The sequence below is a fragment of the Neomonachus schauinslandi genome, chromosome 13 (assembly GCF_002201575.2).
Source record: "Neomonachus schauinslandi chromosome 13, ASM220157v2, whole genome shotgun sequence".
NCBI lineage: Eukaryota > Metazoa > Chordata > Mammalia > Carnivora > Phocidae > Neomonachus > Neomonachus schauinslandi.
In genome coordinates, this window is record NC_058415.1 from 932,917 (window position 1) to 950,742 (window position 17,826).

Here is a 17,826-nt window from a genome sequence, read left to right on the forward strand (position 1 = left end):
GGCGGCCGCGGGGCGGGAGGACGCGGCGGCGTCCGAGGCGAGGCCGGAGCCTGGGCGCACACGCCGGGACGAGCCCGAGGAGGAGGACGACGACGAGGACGACCTCAAGGCCGTGGCCACCTCCCTGGACGGCCGCTTCCTCAAGTTCGACATCGAACTGGGCCGCGGCTCGTTCAAGACGGTCTACAAGGGGCTGGACACGGAGACCTGGGTGGAGGTGGCCTGGTGCGAGCTGCAGGTGAGGGCGCTGGCCGCAGGTGGGGGGTGGGCGAGCGCGTCCCCGCGCGGCCCTGCTCCTGTGCGGGGCCGCGCGTCGGGCCTTCGGGGGCAGCCGCGCGTGTCATTCTGTGCGTGCGCACCGCGTGTGCGGTCGAGGGCGGACCTCCCAGCGTGTGGGTCCACGCGGAGGAGTGGGCACTTGGAGGGCGCGTCCGTCTGCCTGTACCCACCCAGGGGGTCTGTACGCGAAGCCGCAGTGTGGGGGCCCTGTGTTCCAGGCGCTCTGGGGTCCAAAGGTGGAGGTGCCCCAGCTGGGGATGCTTGAGGGGCTGCTGCTGAGCCGAGGTCTGTGCGAGGTGGGGCTGCCAGGCCTGGGTGCGTCAGGGGCCTCTTGGTTCCTGCAGGGCCCACTGTTTCACAAAATGGATGTGCGAGCGGTCTTAAAACCAAGTCGTACGAAATGCGGGTGGGATTTTTTTTTAATGCGAAGGCCCCGGACGTGCGTTTTTCATAACCTTGCCCTCACGTTGGCTGTGTCAAGCCCCAGCCCTATGAGATTATATAAACGGTAACCCGAGCTGCCTGGGCCAGCCTTGGAAGCCAGGACCGTGCCTGTCAGCGGGTGTTTACGGGGCCCTCCCTCGTGGGGGGGTCAGCTGTCAGGCACGGGGCTGTCCTGTGCGAGAGCTGGCTGCCCGGCTGTAAAGCTACGGCAGCACCCTGTAAAGTTAGCAGGGCCTTCCAGGCCTGATGCAGGGCAGCCCGCCACACTGCAGGCCGCCTGCCTTTTTGGCTCCGAAACGGGATTTGGTTGCTCTGTCTCTTGGGCCCCTGCAGTGTGGCTTGCATGTGTGCGAGCTCCCCGATTTGGTGGGTGTCGACCTGTCCTTGGCCTTTCTCCAGAGGCAGAGAGCTCCAGATGCCAGCCCTTCCTGCAGTCCTCGGTTTTGCAGTGGCAATGTGGAGTTTTCTTGGCAGGGCTGGTGGCGTCCTGTGGAGGCCTTCAGGAGGGACTGAGCGCTCCTTCCTCATGGCTGTGGATGATTCTGGGCCCTGTGGAGGGGTGGCTTCGGTGGTTTGTGGTCTGGGGGCCCTGGCCAGCGATGGCGCTGCTGTGTGGGTCAGGGAGGACCGGGGAGGAGCAGAGGAGCCCAGGTTTAGAGCGTGGCCCTGCGCCTTCCCTTCCCGCCTTCTCCCTCTCGCCAAGTGGCCCTGCGTGGCCCCGCGTCGCCCTGCGTGGTGCTGTGGGCACCTGCTGGTGCAGGGCGGTGGGCAGGAGCCAGGGAGCGGCAGCGGTATCTGAGGTAGGCCTCAGCAGCAACGAGGCATTGCAGGCCCACGTGACCCTCGGAAGGGTTTCTAGTTCCCATACCCTGTAAGGCAAGGCGGGCGGCCCTGCTTCTGGGTCCTGAGCAGAGCACGGGCCTGGAGCCTGGCTGCCGTCCAGGGGTCTTTTATGCCTGGACTCTGGGTGGTAGTAGGAAGGTTGGAGAAGGCTCGCCATCCGTCTGGTGGCCGTTCTTGAACAGGAGGTACTGGGAGCCCCCGTTGGCAGGAAACCGTCCTTGTACCTCTCTGAGTGACCGGGCATCTGACGTTTCCTCCAGGTCCATGGGCAGCATCTGGGGTCAGCTGCCTCTGCTGGGCTGTTCTGAGCTGGGATCTGGAGCGGCATGCTGCCACCTCACCGACAAGGAGGCTGTTATTTACCCTGTTAATTGTTGAGGACCCCCAAGGTCACCATCGAGGACACAGAGAGTGGGAGGGTAAGGGGGGAGTGTAGCATCATGGGAGGAGGCGTCCAGCCCGGTGAGGCCGTCCTTAGTGGAGGAGGTGAGGGTTGGATCTCTGGGACCCCTGTGCACCGAGAGAGGGCGACAGGTATGGCTTGTTGGCTCTGAGCCTGGGGAAGGGGTTTCCTCCTGCACAGTGTGGAGATGTCCATCCTCTGTCGGCCCCCAGGATGGCTGGGTGTCAGGGATCCCAGTGGAGGTCACTGGGAGTGTTGCCTTCAGCATGGGGAGCTTTGCAGGATTCTTCCCACCCTCTGACCCCCCCTTCCTCAGCCCCCAGGAGTGCCTTGGCTGGCAGCTTTGGAACGCCCCAAAAGTCTGTTTCCTCCTCCTGCCCTCAGGATGCTGGGGGGCATCTGCACCTGCTGGCCTCTGCCGGACGGAGGAGGGCTCACCCACTCTTCTGCCAGGGTGCCCTGCCCGAGGGGTTTCCAAGGCTGCATCTCTAGACCGAATAGTCTGGCTTGCAGGACGAAAGATTCCTGTAACGTCCGATTTGCTTCCATAAATCTGTGTTGGAAGGGCTTTGCAGCAAGACACATCACCTCCCGAATTTTCTAGGTGGCCAAAGCTCACGCTCATTTTCTAGGGAAGCCATTTTAAAGTATCACTTCCCTGTCTGCTTTTGAATGAACTTTTGTCCAGGCAGCAGAACGAGCTCTGATAGCAGGGGGAGTGCACGCCCCAGAGCTCTGGCGCACATTTCCCTCGTCCCCGGGCTGTCCTTGGCTAGTGCCAGTCCTTTGTAGACTCTGGGCCCGTGTTGCGGCGGATCTTGACCACCGACACTGTCTGGGGTGTCTGAGGGCACCTTCTGGCCTACTGCCCCCTCCGAGCTGGTGTGGGTCCCCAGGAAACCTGGCTGGCACCTGGAAGCCATGTCGGAGGCGGGCTGCTGGCCTTTCCTGGGTCACCTGCTCCTTCTGAGTCTTCCTCAGGATCCTGGACACAGTCTTGGTTTTCAGCGCCCTCCGGGGATGCTGCCCCCTCCTGTCCATGGGCCCCTGCCTTCAGGGAAGATGGGGCCTCCCCGCAGAAGGGTTTGGGAGCTGCTCTTGCCGGACTGGGCACTGCCTCCTGGGGGGGGCGCCTGGGACTGTGTTTCTGTGCTGGTGTTTAGGCCCATGTGCAGGGTGGGGGTCGTTTTGCCGCATGGGGGTGTTGCTCCTTGAGCCTCTGCTCAGAGCACTCGCAGGGCTCTTGTGGGGCTGGGTGAGTCCTAAAGACGGGCTCGCAGACCCCGCAGGTGCTGTCGTGGAGTGGGCCTGCTGCTCTGCATTGCCCAGAGGTGACTGGGCTCCCAAGGGGCGGGCCAGGCCCTGCGCCCTGGGAGGCTCGTTGCGGGTGGTGTGCGCGGCGCACCGGGGCCCTCGCTGTCCTCAGCCTAGTGGGGACCCCTGTGGCCACGGACACGTCGCGTGACGCTGGGCGGCTTCACACGCGGGCTTGGGCAGTCCCCTCGGGGGCCTGGTCTGCTGTCAGAGTGGCCGCGAGCAGCCTGACCCGGGGCTGCAGACACACGGAGGGGACTGGCCTTGCTTGCTGGCGTCGGATGCTTAGAGCTTGCTTTCTTGAGCCATGTTTCTCGTGCCGGGCACCTCACGGTTCCGGTTTGCTTGCCTGAGAGACCTGTGTAGACGGGCCTTCTCCCCCTCCCTGCCTTTGCAGCAACGGGGTGTTGGTGAGGTGCGTGTGGTCGGCGGTGATAGATGAGCACCCGGAGCTGGGGGTCACCGTTGGGGGCGCCCTGGATGCCGTGGCTTGTTTCCTGTTAGAAGCAGGTGTTTCCGCTGCTCAGTGTGTGCCTTTTGGGGCATCCTCAGAGGTCCTGGCATCTGGGGCAGTGGGCTGAGCCTGGCTCGGGGCTGACTGCCAAGTAACGTGGGACCCACGACAAGGACCCCAGACTTCCTAGTGTGGCGGGCTGATGGTCTCCACCCCCCGCCCCCGTGTCATTTCCCGGTCGTGGCTTAGGCTTACTCAGGTGTACGAGCTTTGCAGGTGGGCTGCTAGCTAGAACATGATGGTGGAGAGAAGAAAAACTGCTAAGTGGGTGGGGAATGTTCCAGAAGGTTCCAGATGCCTGGTCCCCTGTTGGCGGTGCAGCGGCATTTGCTGAACGGTGCCCTAGTTCCAGGCTGGGGTACCACAGAGAGCAGGGCAGACCACAGCGTGGTGGGAGAGCCAGGTTTTCATGGAGGAGGGGTGTTTTCTAGAAGCCTGCGGGCGGCGAGGGCGTGGGCGTGGCGAGAGGCCATCCTGCGGTCCTGGGCTGGCGGGGCTGGCCCTGTGCCTGCCACTTACCTTCCAGATGGCTCGGACTTGTGGCTTTGTGCGTGGCCATGGGCCTCTCTTGGGGCCTTTGCTTGGGCCAGCTGTAGGCTGAAGCTGGATGATGCCCAGGGTGACAACATGGAGTTTCAAGTCACCTCTTTGAGGGAGCAGAACTTGACCCAGTCTGCAGAGGTTTGGGCCGTGCGCCTGGGTCTCCTTTGCCAGCCGCTGGGCTGAGTGAGGAGGTGGAAACTGGCGTCTCCCTGGGGTGCTGGGAAGGGGCATTCAGGAGCCTTGCAGCCAGACGGGGCACCCTGCTCTGTGCGCACAAACACCCCAGAGCAGGGCCCCTGCTGCGTTTGCACCCCAGGCCCACAGCTTCCCGGTGGGGAGATCTTGGGGAGGACACCTGCCTTTGTGAGCCTTGGTTTACCTGTTTGTGCAGTGGGGCTGGTGCTGCCCGACCATCATGGGGTCATAGGGACTCTTGACAAGTGTTTGGCATTGAGCACAGAGCAGAGTGAAGCCCCCCCCCCCCCACCTAAGTGTACAAAGCAGAGGTTGAAGTGGAGAGCCAGCTGGCCCTCGGGGAGCATGGAGGCCTGCCTGCAGGCAGGAGTTGGTCCCAGGCTGGTGCAGGGCCCTCCAGGTGCAGGCAGGCGGGCGGGGCCCTGTACTCTGCCCCAGCACCTGGCTGCCGCTGCCTCATCATCTGAGCGGCCAGTAAGAGAAGGTGTGAGCACAGCAGCTGGAGTCTCTTAAGAAACAGGTTAGGATCGGCCTCTGCTACAGACCTGCGAGGGGCTGTATTTTGGGCGGACAGGCCGCCTGGAGGATGGTTCAGAACAGAAGCACAGCCCATCTGAGGTTGGAACCTGAGGGTTGGCTGCAGGTTTTCTCACTTAAAATAGTTTTCAAATCCGGTTCTGTTCCCGGGAGGGTTGCATTCTAAGATTTTCCGGGCTACTTGATCACTGCCTCTAATTTATGTCAGGTTTCTTCAAACACATGTTAAGTTTTTTTGGAAAAGAATAAAAGAAAGACGAAGACAGTGTATTGGCGAGAGAATAGACAAATAGTTCAGTGCAACAGAGCAGAGAGCCTGGAAACAGACCCACATAATGGAGTTAACCAGCCTTTGATGAAGGAGGAGAGGCAACTCAGAGGGGCAGAGACAGTGTCTTCAACAAATGGTGTTGGAACCACTGGACGTCCACACACACAAGAGTGAATCCACACAGAGACCTCTTTTCACAAAAATTAACTCAAAATGGACCATAGACCTAAATGCAAAGTGCGAAACTTCAAAACTCCTAGAAGGTATCAGAGAAAATCTAGGTGGCCATGCACTTGGCAATGGCTTATGTTATTTTACCTTATTTTATCTAAGTTCCAGTAAAGACAGTGTTATATTAGTTTCAGGTGTGCAATATAGTGATTTAACATTTCCGTACAACACCTGGTGCTCATCACAAGTGCCCTCCTTCATCCCCATCACCTGTTTCCCCCCCCCCCCCCCTCCCCCCCCCCCCCCCCGCCCAGTGGTACCAGCTTTGTGTTCTCTGTAGTTAAGGGTCCATTTCTTGGTTTGTCTCTCTTTTTTTCCCCTTTGCTCACTTGTTTTGTTTCTTAAATTCCACATATGAGTGAACTCTTATGGTATTTCGCTTAGCATAATACTCTCTAGCTCCATCCATGTCATTGCAAATAGCAAGATGTCATTCTTTTGGATTGCTGAGTAATATTCCATTGTATATACACACCACATCTTCTTTATCCATTCATCAGTTGGTGGACATTTGGGCTGTTTCATAATTTGGCTATTGTAAATAATGTTGCTTATAAACTTCGGGGTGCATGTATCCCTTTGAATTAGTATTTTGTATTCTTTGGGTAAATACACAGTAGTGCAATTGCTGGATCGTAGCTCTATTTTCAACTTTTTGAGGAACCTCCATACTGTTTTCCAAGGTGACTGTTTGCATTCCCACCAACAGTGCAAGAGGGTTCCCCTTTCTCCACATCCCTACCTACACCTGCTGTTCCCAGTGTTGTTAAATTTAACCATCCTGACAGGTGTGAGGGGATATCTCATTGTAGTTTTGATTTGTATTTCCCTGATGATGAGTGATGTTGAGCGTCTTTTCACGTGTTTGTTGGCCATCAGGATGTCTTCTTTGGAAAAATGTCTATTCGTGTCTTCTGCCTGTTTCTTGACTGGATTATTCTTTGGGTTGAATTTGGTAAGTTTCTTATATAGTTTGGATACTAACCCCTTATTGGATATATCATTGTCAGATATCTTCTCCCATTTCCATAGGCTGACTTTTAGTTTTGTTGATTGTTTCCTTGATTGCGTAGAAGCTTTTTATCTTGATGCTGTCTCAGTAGTTCATTTTTGCTTTTGTTTCTCTTGCCTCAGGAGACGTATCTAGAAAAATGTTGCTGTGGCCAATGTCAGAGACATTACTGCCTGTGCTCCTTTCTAGGATTTTTATGGCTTTGGGTCTCACATTTAGGTCTTTAATCCATTTTGAATTTATTTTTGTGTATGATGAAAGAAAGTGATCCAGTTTAATTCTTTTGCATGTAGCTGTCTAGTTTTCTCAATGCCATTTGGTGAAGAGACTGTTTTTTTTTTCCCCATTGCATATTCTTGCCTCCTTTGTAGTAGATTAATTGACCATATAATTGTGGGTTCATTTTTGTGTTCTCTATTCTGTTCTATTGATCTTTGTGTCTCTTTCTGTGCCAGCACCATACTGTTTTAATCACTATAGTTCTGTAATATAACTTGAAGTGTGGAATTGTGATGCGTCCACCTTTGCTTTTCTTTTTCAAAAGTGCTTTGGCTATGCGGGGTCTTTTGTAGTTCCATATAAATTTTAGGATTGTTTGTTCTATTTCTGTGAAAAATGTTGTTGGTATTTTTTTTTTTTTTAAGTAGGCTCCACACCCAGCGTGGAGCCCAGTGCGGGGCTTGAACTCACAACCCTGAGATCAAGACCTGAGCTGAGATCAAGAGTCGGACACTCAACCAACTGAGCCACCCAGGCATCCCAACTGTTGGTATTTTGATAAGGATTGCATTAAATGTGTAGGTTGCTTTGGGGAGTATAAGACATTTTAAGAGTATTTGTTCTTCTAATCCATGAGTATGGAATGTCTTTCCATTTCTTTGTGTCCTCCTCAATTTCCTTCATCAGTGTTTTATAGTTTTCAGAGTACAGGTCTTTCACCTCCTTGGTTAGGTTTATCCCTAGGTATCTTATTATTTTGGGTGCAATTGTAAATGGGATTTTCTGAATTTCTCTTTCTGCTGTTTCATTATTAGTGTATAGAAATGCAACAAATTTCTGTATATTAATTTTGTATCCTGTGACTTTACTGATTTCATTTATCAGTTCTAGTAGTTTTTTTGGTGGAGTCTTTAGGGATTCTATATAGAATATCATGTCATCTACAAATAGTGAAATTTTTATTTCTTCCTTACCAGTTTGGATGCCTTTTATTTCTTTTTCTTGTCTGATTGCTGTGGCTAGGACTTCCAGTACTGTGATGAACAGTACTGATGAGAGGAAACATCCTTGTCTTGTTCCTGACGTTAGGGGGAAGAGCTCTCAGTTTTTCCCCATTGAATATGTTAGCTGTGGGTTTATATACACACGTATATTTAGCTGAGGTATGTTCTCTCTAAACCTACTTTGTTGAGAGCTTTTATCATGAATGGGTGCTGTACTTTCTCAAATGCTCTTTCTGCATCTGTTGAAATGATCGTATTGTTCTTGTTCTTCCTCTTATTGATGTGATGTATCGTGTTGATTGATTTGTGAATGCTGAACCACCCTTGCATCCCAGGAATAAATCCCACTTGATTGTGGTGAATGTTTTTTAAATGTACTGTTGGATTCAGTTTGCTGGTATTTTGTGGAGGATTTTTGCCTCTATGTTCATCAGGGATATTGGCGTGTAGTTCTCTTTTATTGTGAGGTCTTTGTCTTGTTTGGTGTCAGGGTGATACTCTTGGTAATGATATTTTAGGTATAAACCAAGGGCATGATCTATTAAAAAAAAAAGTTTACTGTGATATACAAGGAATTCCTAAAACTCAACAATAAGAGAATGAACAACCTGATTAAAAAATGGGCCAAAGACCTTTCTTAATTGACACCTCACCAGAGAAGACATACGGGCGGCAGATAAGCGCATGAGAAGATGCTCCACATCCTGCGTCATCAGGGAAATGCAAATTATAACAAGATTCCACTGCATGCCTACTACAACGGCCAAAATCCAGGGCACTGACAAGACCAACTGCTGGCGAGGACTCGGAGTGGCAAGAGCCCAGTCATGGCTGCAGGGAACGCAGACCCACGCTGCGGCTTCGTATGAGACCAAACACACTCGAAGCACCTGCGTGGCTGGGTTGGTGAAGCGTCTGCTGTTGGCTCAGGTCATGATCTCGGGGTCCTGGGATTGAGCCCTGCATCGGGCTCCCTGCTCAGCTGAGAGTCTGCTTCTCCCTCTCCGTCGGCCCCTCCCCCTGCTCGTGCTCTCTCACGCGCTCTCAAATAAATAAAATCTTAACAACAAAACGAAACACACTGTTACCATTGGATCCACCAAGCAAACCCTAGGTGTTGACCCAAATGAGCTAAAAACTTAACTCTACACAAAATCCTGCACACGGATGTTTACAGCAGCTTTATTCATAATCGCCAAAACTTGGAAGCATCCAAGGCATCCTTCAGTGGGTGGTGGACAAATAAACTGTGGTCCATCCAGACGAGGAAACATTACTCAGCACTAAAAAGAAATGCGCTACTAAGTCATGAGAAGACAGAAGTGAATCCTACCTAGATGCACATTATTAAGCCAAAGAAGCCAGTTGGAGAAGTCCTGTGTGAGTCCAGCTGCAGGAGTTCGGGAGAAGGCGCAGCTGTGGCCGGGAAAGGGGTCAGTGGTAGCTGCGGGTGGGCGGGGAGCTCAGAGCAATTCTAGGCAGTGAAACGACTCTGAGTGGTGCTGTGACAAGTGTCCTCAAACACGTGTTCGAACCGCAGAACTTCCAGCGCCAGGGGTGAACCTGATGCACACCGTAGGCTCCGGGTGGTGATAATGAACCCGTGTGCACATGTCCGTTGTCGTCCGTGTACCCAGCGCGCCAGGTCGACGGAGGGAGGCCGTGGGGGCTTGGCAGGGAGTACGTGCGAATTCTGCGCTTTCTGCCAAACCTTTCCACAGCCCTGGAACCTCTCTAAAAATTGTTAAATTGAAAAAGCAATGGTGACGGCCGTCTTAAAGAAGTTTGCAGACATTCCTCATTCCGTCGAGCCGTGTGCGCGCACACACACTCGGTGTCCTGCAGCTGCAGTCACAGGGTGTCCGTGTCTGTGTGTGTGTGTGTTTCATTCATTCATTCGTTTTCTTAAGATTTCGTTTTAGAGAGGGAGAGGGTGTGCGTGTAGGGGAAAGGCAGAGGGAGGGAGAGAGAGAAACCTCAGCAGACGCCCCGCTGAGCACGGAACCTGACAGGGGCTCCGTCTCACGACCCCGAGGGCAAGACCTGAGCCGAAATCAAGAGTCGGACGCCTAACCGACTGAGCCACCCAGGTGCCCCATCAGGGTGTGACAGGTTTTAAAATCTTTTTGTTTCTGAAGGGTCTTTTAACGCTGTTAGTTTTCTTTTTTCTTTTTTTTTTTTAAAGATTTTATTTATTTATTTGACAGAGAGAGATACAGCGAGAGAGGGAACACAAGCAGGGGGAGTGGGAGAGGGAGAAGCAGGCTTCCCGCGGAGCAGGGAGCGCGATGCGGGGCTCGATCCCAGGACCCTGGGACCATGACCTGAGCCGAAGGCAGACGCTTAACCGACTGAGCCACCCAGGTGCCCCTAACGCTGTTAGTTTTCAAGGGGAGGCTGTGGTTGGGGTTTGTTGCCGTCTTTGCTGTTCTAGAAAGTTCTCAGTGCTGGCAGGGTGGGGAGAAGCCGGGGCTGGACTGAGTGTTGCAGGCCACAGGGGACCGGCTCTGGCTCCCTGAGGGTCTGTCCCAGGGGTGTTGGTGCCAGGAGGGTCCAGACAGGTGGTCCCTTTCATGCCTGCCTCCCCCTGAGCTGGGTGTATTCCCCAAAGTGTTCAGGAGGCCCCAGAAATAAAGATGTCATGGTATGAGCCCTGCCCAGACACACGGGTGGGCCAAGGAGCCAGTGTGGTCGAGGGGGCGCCGGGTGAGGCTCGGTGCCCCTGAGTCCTGATGGTTTATGCAGGCTGCCTTGGTTGGGGGCCTCCTCCTCAGGGAGGTCTGTGCATGGCCGTCAGCCGGCCGCAGGCAGGGCGGGGGTGTGGAGGACTTTCTTGGACTCCGAGACCACCCGTGAGCTCACTGGGTCTTCAGAACCACCATGAGAGATTTGGGGACTCTGCTTTTACAGGTGAGGAGGCTCGGCATGGGGTGGGGGGGGTAGCTCTCACAGTGGGGCCGTGGCTGGTGGCGTGGCCCAGGCTTCTCTTCCCTGCATCGTCATCTCACGTATGTGTATAGAGGTTTGCTGTGCAGAGGGAGTGTCAATCGACACTTGGCTTGAGGAGTACTGGGTCAGGCAGGCATTGCTGTTGCGGTACTTCTCAGAGCCTTTAAAATGCCTGCTGTGTTGCGAAGCTCTCAAGGGGCTGTCGGAGGCCCTGCCCCCTTGCCTTTTCTTTTCCCATTGCTTCATGGGACTGGGACGGGCTCTGGGGAGCGCCGTGGCAGCCAAATATTGCTTGGGAGGTGTATGCCCCCGTGGCATGTCTTGGCTCTGTGGCAGATACGATGGGGGTTCCGCCTCATTCCTCAGTGGGGCCGTCTCAGGCCGGACGCTGTGGGGAGGGACCCGTCCCCCTCCAGTGTCCACTATTCCCCGGGTTCCCTGCTTTTCTGGCTCTTGCTCAGGAGCACATGAGCTGGGAAAATTCTGAGCTGTGAACCGAGTGTGGCTAAGCAATGCAGACTTTTCATCATTCCCAGGATGTGAGACTGAGGGGTGGCCAGCCAAGGGCCCTGGTGGTGTTTTCCTGTTTTTCTTCCCTACTGTCCTCAGGCGGGTTGGATTTGTCCACAGGCCCATTGCCTCATGGCTGCAAAAAGGCTGCCATAGCTTCAGGCATCACAGCCACATTTGAAGGCAGGAAGCAAGTGGGTAGATAGGTGTCCGTGTTTTAATTCACGAGGGAAACTGTTTACCAGTAAGTGACTTTGGTCTCTCGGGTTAGAATGGATGGTAAGGTCTGGCCCCCCCCGCAGGGGCATCTGGGGAAGGCTTGCGGCCATGGATGGATTTCAGTCTGTTCCTGGGGCTGGGTACGGTGGGTTTTGCTGGCAGGGAGGGGGGCAGGCTGCGTGAGGGCGCCTGCCCGAGTCTGTCCCGGTTACCTCACGTCTCCGAGGCCCTGTTGGTGCCTGTGTGTGATGAGGCCCTTCACCCAGGCCTGTCCCGCCAACAGAGCAGCCCCCACGCCCACTGCTTCTGGGCACCCCCTGCCGCCCTGCCCCCAGCGTCTGCGTGGCGACCGTCCCCATCCCCTCCGCAGGGGCAGCCCCACCTTCCTCTCTCCCCTCATCAGAGTTCCTTCCCTCTGCCAGCGACTCCGCTTCCATTTCCCCACAAACTTTACCTTGAGAAACTTAGGAGAGTTGGACTGCCAGGCGTTAACAACTTGATGCGTGCGCTTGTCCTGTAGCTCCTCGTGCGTGTCCCCTGGCCCGTGTCCCCCGCGCCCGGAGGGCCACTTGCGTGCCCGCTAACCCACAGCTCCGTGTCACACTCGCACCTGACTTGGATGCCACCAGCCACGCGCCTGACGCGGGCTGTGCCCCCAGTGGAGCTGACCGTTTTCTCGTTTGGATCCAGGGTCCAGTCAGGAGTCACGAGCTGCATCTGTGTGTCATGGCCGATTTCATCTAGAACAATCGCTCCACTGTTTTTTATCGTTGTTGTTGAATCTTAATGGCACTGCCTTTTTCTCCCACAGAGACCGTGTCCTGGGCCGCCAGGCTTCCACGCGGCCACACTCGGGCTGCGTCTCTGCGAGGTGCCCCGTGGTGGCGTGGGTGCAGATCACAGACACCGGTCAGGCTGGCGCCCCGCGGGCACGCAGACTGGGGTCTCTGCGAGGGGCCGCTCTGCTGCCCCCACGACCTCTGACCCGTGGCCTCGGGGTTGAGGGATGCTCTGTCTGGAACCATCCAGATTTCTGGAAAGCTCATGCTGGTCGCCTTCCCGGGGGTGGTCAGCAGCAGAGCGGGACCTGAACCAGGCCGCTGGGGCTTCTGCCACGAAGCTGGGCTGTGGGTGTGGTTGTTGTGGGGCTCAGGGCTGCAGGCCTCCCCCCTTCCCGGTTTGGGCCAGCCCCCTGTTTGGGCTGGATTGTTGATGCTCCGGAGCCCCGGTGGGCCGTGTTCACCCGTCCCCTCCCCATGCCAGCACTGGGCCCCTCCAGGGGGCGGGGGCTGTGAGGATGGAGGAGGAGGCCACCGCCCGGGTAGGGGGCGTCTCTAGGGATGTTCCTGAAAAGATGGTGATGTGACAGATGCTGAAACCCCGCCCAAACCTCCTTCTCCGTCGTGGCCGCGTTCACTTGGGTCTCCGCCCTACTTGCCTCTTTTTTATGTTCTTTGGTATTTTTGCAAAGTCATGATTGTGGCGTCTGAGCTAACACGTGCAGGGATGGTGAATCACCACCCACAGCCCGGGGTCCCTACCTGCCCCAGCTTTGGCGAGAGCCCCCCGCAAGTGTGCGTGGGCCCAGCAGCCTCCCCGTCCCCAGGGGCGAGTTCGGGGGGCCTCAGCCCCAGCCCAGCCCGCAGCTGGGCGCTGGCCTCCGGCGGGGGCCTGATGCGTCGCGGGGGCCCTTCTCCTGTGCCCTGAGGGGTGCGGCTCTTCAGCGGGGCTGTTGTTGGGGCCCCCAGAAGGAAGGTGGCCACCGTGCTGTGTCTTCCGACTGGGCAGTCACCTTGTCAGGCTGGCCGGCTCGGAGCCACAGACACCTGTCTGGACGGGTTTGGAGCAAGAGAGAGAATTCGGCTGCCTTGGAAGGAGCATTGCAAACTCGAGGGGGAGAGGAGTGAGGGCAGGGACAGAGCAGGGGTGCGGCCAGTGGGCGTCTCCTGGGGGGCAACGGGGGCCCTGTGTTCTTGGATTTAGGGAGAACTCTGTTGTCCTGAAGCCTTTCTGCACGATGCCAGCGACCCACTTTCGGGGACCACGGGGTCATTGTTTCTCACAGCGTGAGGGGCCCCTGGCGCTGCTGAGAGGCCCTTGGAGGAGGACGCCCCCGCCCCGGAATCCTCCCCAGGGCGGCGGCTGTCCCACGCTCCTGGTGGGGGACCTGACAGAATGGTCTAGAAGTCTGCATGTTCTTGGGTCCTGGGGACGCAGGCTGCTCCCCACCCCCCAGGCCCTGGTGGCACGCGGGGCCCGTGACCCGCGTGGGGGCCACACCAGCATTTGCCGTGGGATGTTTGCTCTCTGACGTGATGTAGGGTGCCTTGCCGCATGGACTGTGGGGGCCCTTGGGGGAAAGAGCTGCCCTTGCGGGTGGCCGACTGCCCTCTGTCAGGCTCCCAGACGTTTCCTTGGGAGCATCCATCCAGACTGTTCCTTTTCTTCTCAGCCACTCCCGAACTGGAAGTTTGGGGTCTGGGTGGGGACTCGGAACCCAGGTGTGGGGGCCAGACCATGGTCCCTTGTGGGTGCCGAGCAGACCTGACCCTGCAGCGGCCACGTGGGGAGGGCGAGGGTGGCCAGGATGGTGGTTTTATCACAGGGCGATGGAGGACACCGTGGCCCCCGTTAGCAAAGGTGTGCTACTGTGAGTGATTTGCAGTTGGAAGGGGTGAAGACCCTGGGGAGGGGTGCAGGGGGGCGTGGGACGGGGCTCCCCGGCCCTGCTCCTGAAGCCCTCTGGCCTCGGTGCCCCGACCGTCTGTGGGTTAGACGCCTGGCCTGTGAGCGCCGGTGGACCGCCTACCCCACGTACGGCGTGTCCTCGCGTGAGCGCGGGCCCAGGGAGCTTGTCTGCACCTGCTCTCCTCCCAGTGGCCTGGGCTGGGGCCGTCTCACGCCGGCCGGGTGGCGGTGTGTGCGGCCACGGGCCAGGTCTGCACAGATTAAGGGAAGGTCAGAAGGTGTACGAACTCAGTGGGCACTTCAGGGACAGCGCGGGAGTTGAGGGAAGTCTGCTAGAGACAAAATGAAGGAAAAGCAAATGAAAATGGTGAAAGTCTTCAAAAAGAACGGGGACGGCTGGAACTCTGTACATGCGGAGCGACTGAGGAGTGCTCTTTGCTCCGCTGTTTTGGAGGTGACGTTGCTGGAACGTGGGGGCAGGTCAGTGCGTCTGGGCCCCACCAGGTGCAGACCTGCGTCCCGGGCTCAGGCCGCACGCTCGCTTCTGTCCCAGGCATCGCGTGCCACCCGAGACTTTCTCACACGTGGATCACGTGGTCTCGTCACGATGCTCTTCGGCACTCGGCCCCGCTGTACCAGCCACCCCCCTGGTCCCTTTCCCGCCGTGCCTGGCGTCCTCTGTCTTGGGTCTGTGCTCCTGCTGCTGACACTGGGGCAGCTCAGTTTGGTCTGTTACAGGTGAGAGGCAGGCTGGGGTGGACACGGGCGCCCAGCTGCTCTCTCCCTTGTCCTTGGCAGCAGGAGGCACCTGCGTGCCCGCCCAGGATGGATGCATACCTCTCGGCCTCCCCGGAGGTCTGGGTGTGAAGAGCTGTCCGGCCCTTGCCGGCCCTGGGCTCTTGTCCAGCCAGCAAGGCCCCGGGCCCCAGTGGGCACGCCCTGGCCTGGGGACACGGCGGCTGCCCTGCAGGAAGCCACACCTGGCCACCCGGCCTGCTCACCGGCGCCTCCGCGTGTCCCAGGAAGCGCGGTGCTGGCTCCCGGCTGGCCTTCCTGAAGTAGCCCTGTGAGCCCCTGTAAATATTTGATGACGGTGAAGATAGCAAACAAAGGCCTGCTCTGTTCCCAGGGGGACTGAGACGGGGACACTGGAACGTTCTGGCCCTGCGGGCTGCTTCCTGGAGCGGCTTGTGCGTGCGTCTTGAGGCAGGCCCTTTGTGTCTGGGAGCGGAGCAGGGGCCCTTTGGCAAGGTGGAGCCAGCCTTCTACCTGGAACCGGCCAGGCCTCTTCGACGGCTGCCAGCCTGCCCAGAGGTCACAGAGGGGTCTCGCCCTTCAGATGCAACGTGGGACAGACTCTTGGCCACAGGCTCTGGGGAGAGGCTCGGAGAAGGCGGGGGGCCTGGGGCTTGGCACGGGCGCCGACAGCCCAGTGGAGGGTCAGCACGTGGCCGGCACCGTAGGGCCCCGGTGGGCTCGGCTGGGCAGCCACAGACACGTTGCACACCTGCGCCCGTGGCCCTCCGGATCCTGGCCTCTCTGCCTGCTAGGTGTGCAGGGAACACACCCCTTGCCGGCCTGGGTGCACGTGTGTGTCGTCCTGGGTGGGCGTGCCAGGGAGGAGGCCCGTCTGCCCTGTGGGTGCTTCCAAGTTGCGGCAGGCCTGCCGAAGGGGAGCAGACGCCGGGGTCCTGGCAGCCGGGCCATAGCCCCGCCGGGCGGGAGAGTCTGTCTCCTTGGGCAGGGCAGGAACCGCCGGAACTTCAGGCAGGTGTTCGGCAGCTGACGGCCTTTCAGCAGGGTTTCTGCTCCGTTTTCTCTCCAGGGGAAGGAAAATCCTGTGGGTGGGGCTGCGATGGGTGTAGTCCGGTGGAGGTTGAATCACGAGGGTTTTCAAAGACCTTGGTCTGTGAGTGTAATTATTAATGGTTGTAATAACCACAGGGGCAGTATCCTGAGAGCTCACAGGAGCCCCGTGCTGACCTGCTTCCCTTCTCTCATGGAGCCCTGGCCGCGGCCCAGGGAGGCGGCTTATCCTTGGGGTTTTGGGGACTCCGAGGCCCACGAAGCCTATGTTGCTGGAGATGCCCTCCGCCGCCCTGGAGCGCCTTTGCCGAGGGTTCCTGTTGGCCGCTCAGAGCCCCCGCTGTGAGCTGTGGGGAGGGCAGGCTGGAGCCCCCCTGCCTGGGGCTGCGGAGATGGGGCTGGCAGTCTGACCCCATGGGAGGCTCTGTGAGGAGCCTCCTGACCTGAAGCCACAGCAGGGTACCAGCCTGGCAGGCGGACGCGGGCCATGCCCCAACCTGTGGATGTGGTTGCCTTGAGGACCCTGAGATGGGGGACGGTCCTGGCTTATCTGGGTGGGCCCGGTGTCACCCGCTGGGGGTCCTTCCGACGGGAGGACGTGGTGGCCTCTAGAATGCAGACAAGGGATGGATCTTCCGAGGCGCCCCGGAAGGAGGTGGCCCTGTGTGTATCTCCTGGACTTGGCCGGGAGGCTTCCTTCTTGCTTCTGGCCCCAGAATTGAAGAGAGTCAGTGTGCTGTTTGGGCCAAGGGACAGCGTGCACCCAGGGCCCGGGAAGGCCCACCCTGCGAGGACCGCAGGGGGCTGTGGGCGAGGCTCACTGCGAGCAGGGCTGGAGCCTGCGGGAGTGCCTCTCAGGGCCCAGGTATGTGGCGTGTGTGGGGGGGGCGTGGTTCACCAGGGCACACGGGGTGTCGTACCACCTGGCCTGGTCAGTGGGTATGAGGGGACACTGAGGGGTGATATGCAGATGGTTCAGGGGCAAGGCCTGACCGCTGGGTGTGAGGGGCCAGGAGCCGTGGGGGCAGGGGGCAGCCCCTCCCTGGGAGCCCGCCCTTGCAGGCAGCCTCCTGGCTCATCCCTCCTGGGGACAGTGGCCGCCGGTAATGAAGAAAGGCCTGGGGCCAGGCAGCTATTGCAGGGCAGGGAAGCCTCTGGAGAGAGCCTGGTGCCGGGGCCTGAGCTCCACGGGCAGAACCTCTGGGCTGTGGTGTCCGTCCCCTGCCTGCAGCCCGGGGGGCTCTGGGAGGGCTCAGCCTTGGAGTGTCTAGGCCCCTGCCCCAGACCTGGCTCTTGCAGGGGGTGGTGCACACTCCTCTGTCTGCCCTTCACGGGGCCACACACGTGCTGGAGGGAGTCAGCGCTGTCTGCGGGACCTGTTGTGTTCAGGTGAGACAAGCGCTCACGTTCGTGGCCGGTCTCTGTGCTGCCTTCCGCACACCCTCCCCGAAGTCTGGATTGCAGACCAGCTTTCCAGTGCCCCGCCTGAGGGCCAGGGCTGCTGGCACTCTGCTGGTACCTCCCTCCTCACCACTGACCAGCCTCTCTCCTAACAACCCCCCCACCCCCTGCCGCTGGCTCTGCCGCTCCCTGCCCCCCATCTCTGTCCCCTCCCATCTCTGCCCCTCCCCATCTCTGCCCCCTCCCCATCTCTGCCCCCTCCCCCATCTCTGCCTCTCCTCCATCTCTGCCCCCCTCCCCATCTCTGCCCCCTCCTCATCTCTGCCCCCTCCTCATCTCTGCCCCCTCTCCCTCATCTCTGCCCCCTCCCCCATCTCTGCCCCTCCCCCATCTCTGTCCCTCCCCCATCTCTGCCCCCTCCCCCATCTCTTCCTCCTCCCCATC

The 17,826-nt window shown here is 58.2% G+C and overlaps 1 protein-coding gene across 1 annotated transcript in view; it reads left to right on the top strand.

Annotated features, from left to right (window-relative positions):
* Positions 1-17,826, top strand: part of WNK2 (WNK lysine deficient protein kinase 2) — a 165,517-nt gene that overhangs the window by 29,901 nt on the left and 117,790 nt on the right. The window contains 1 exon segment of the mRNA XM_044920735.1: positions 20-238. Coding sequence (XP_044776670.1) covers positions 20-238 — 219 coding nt within the window.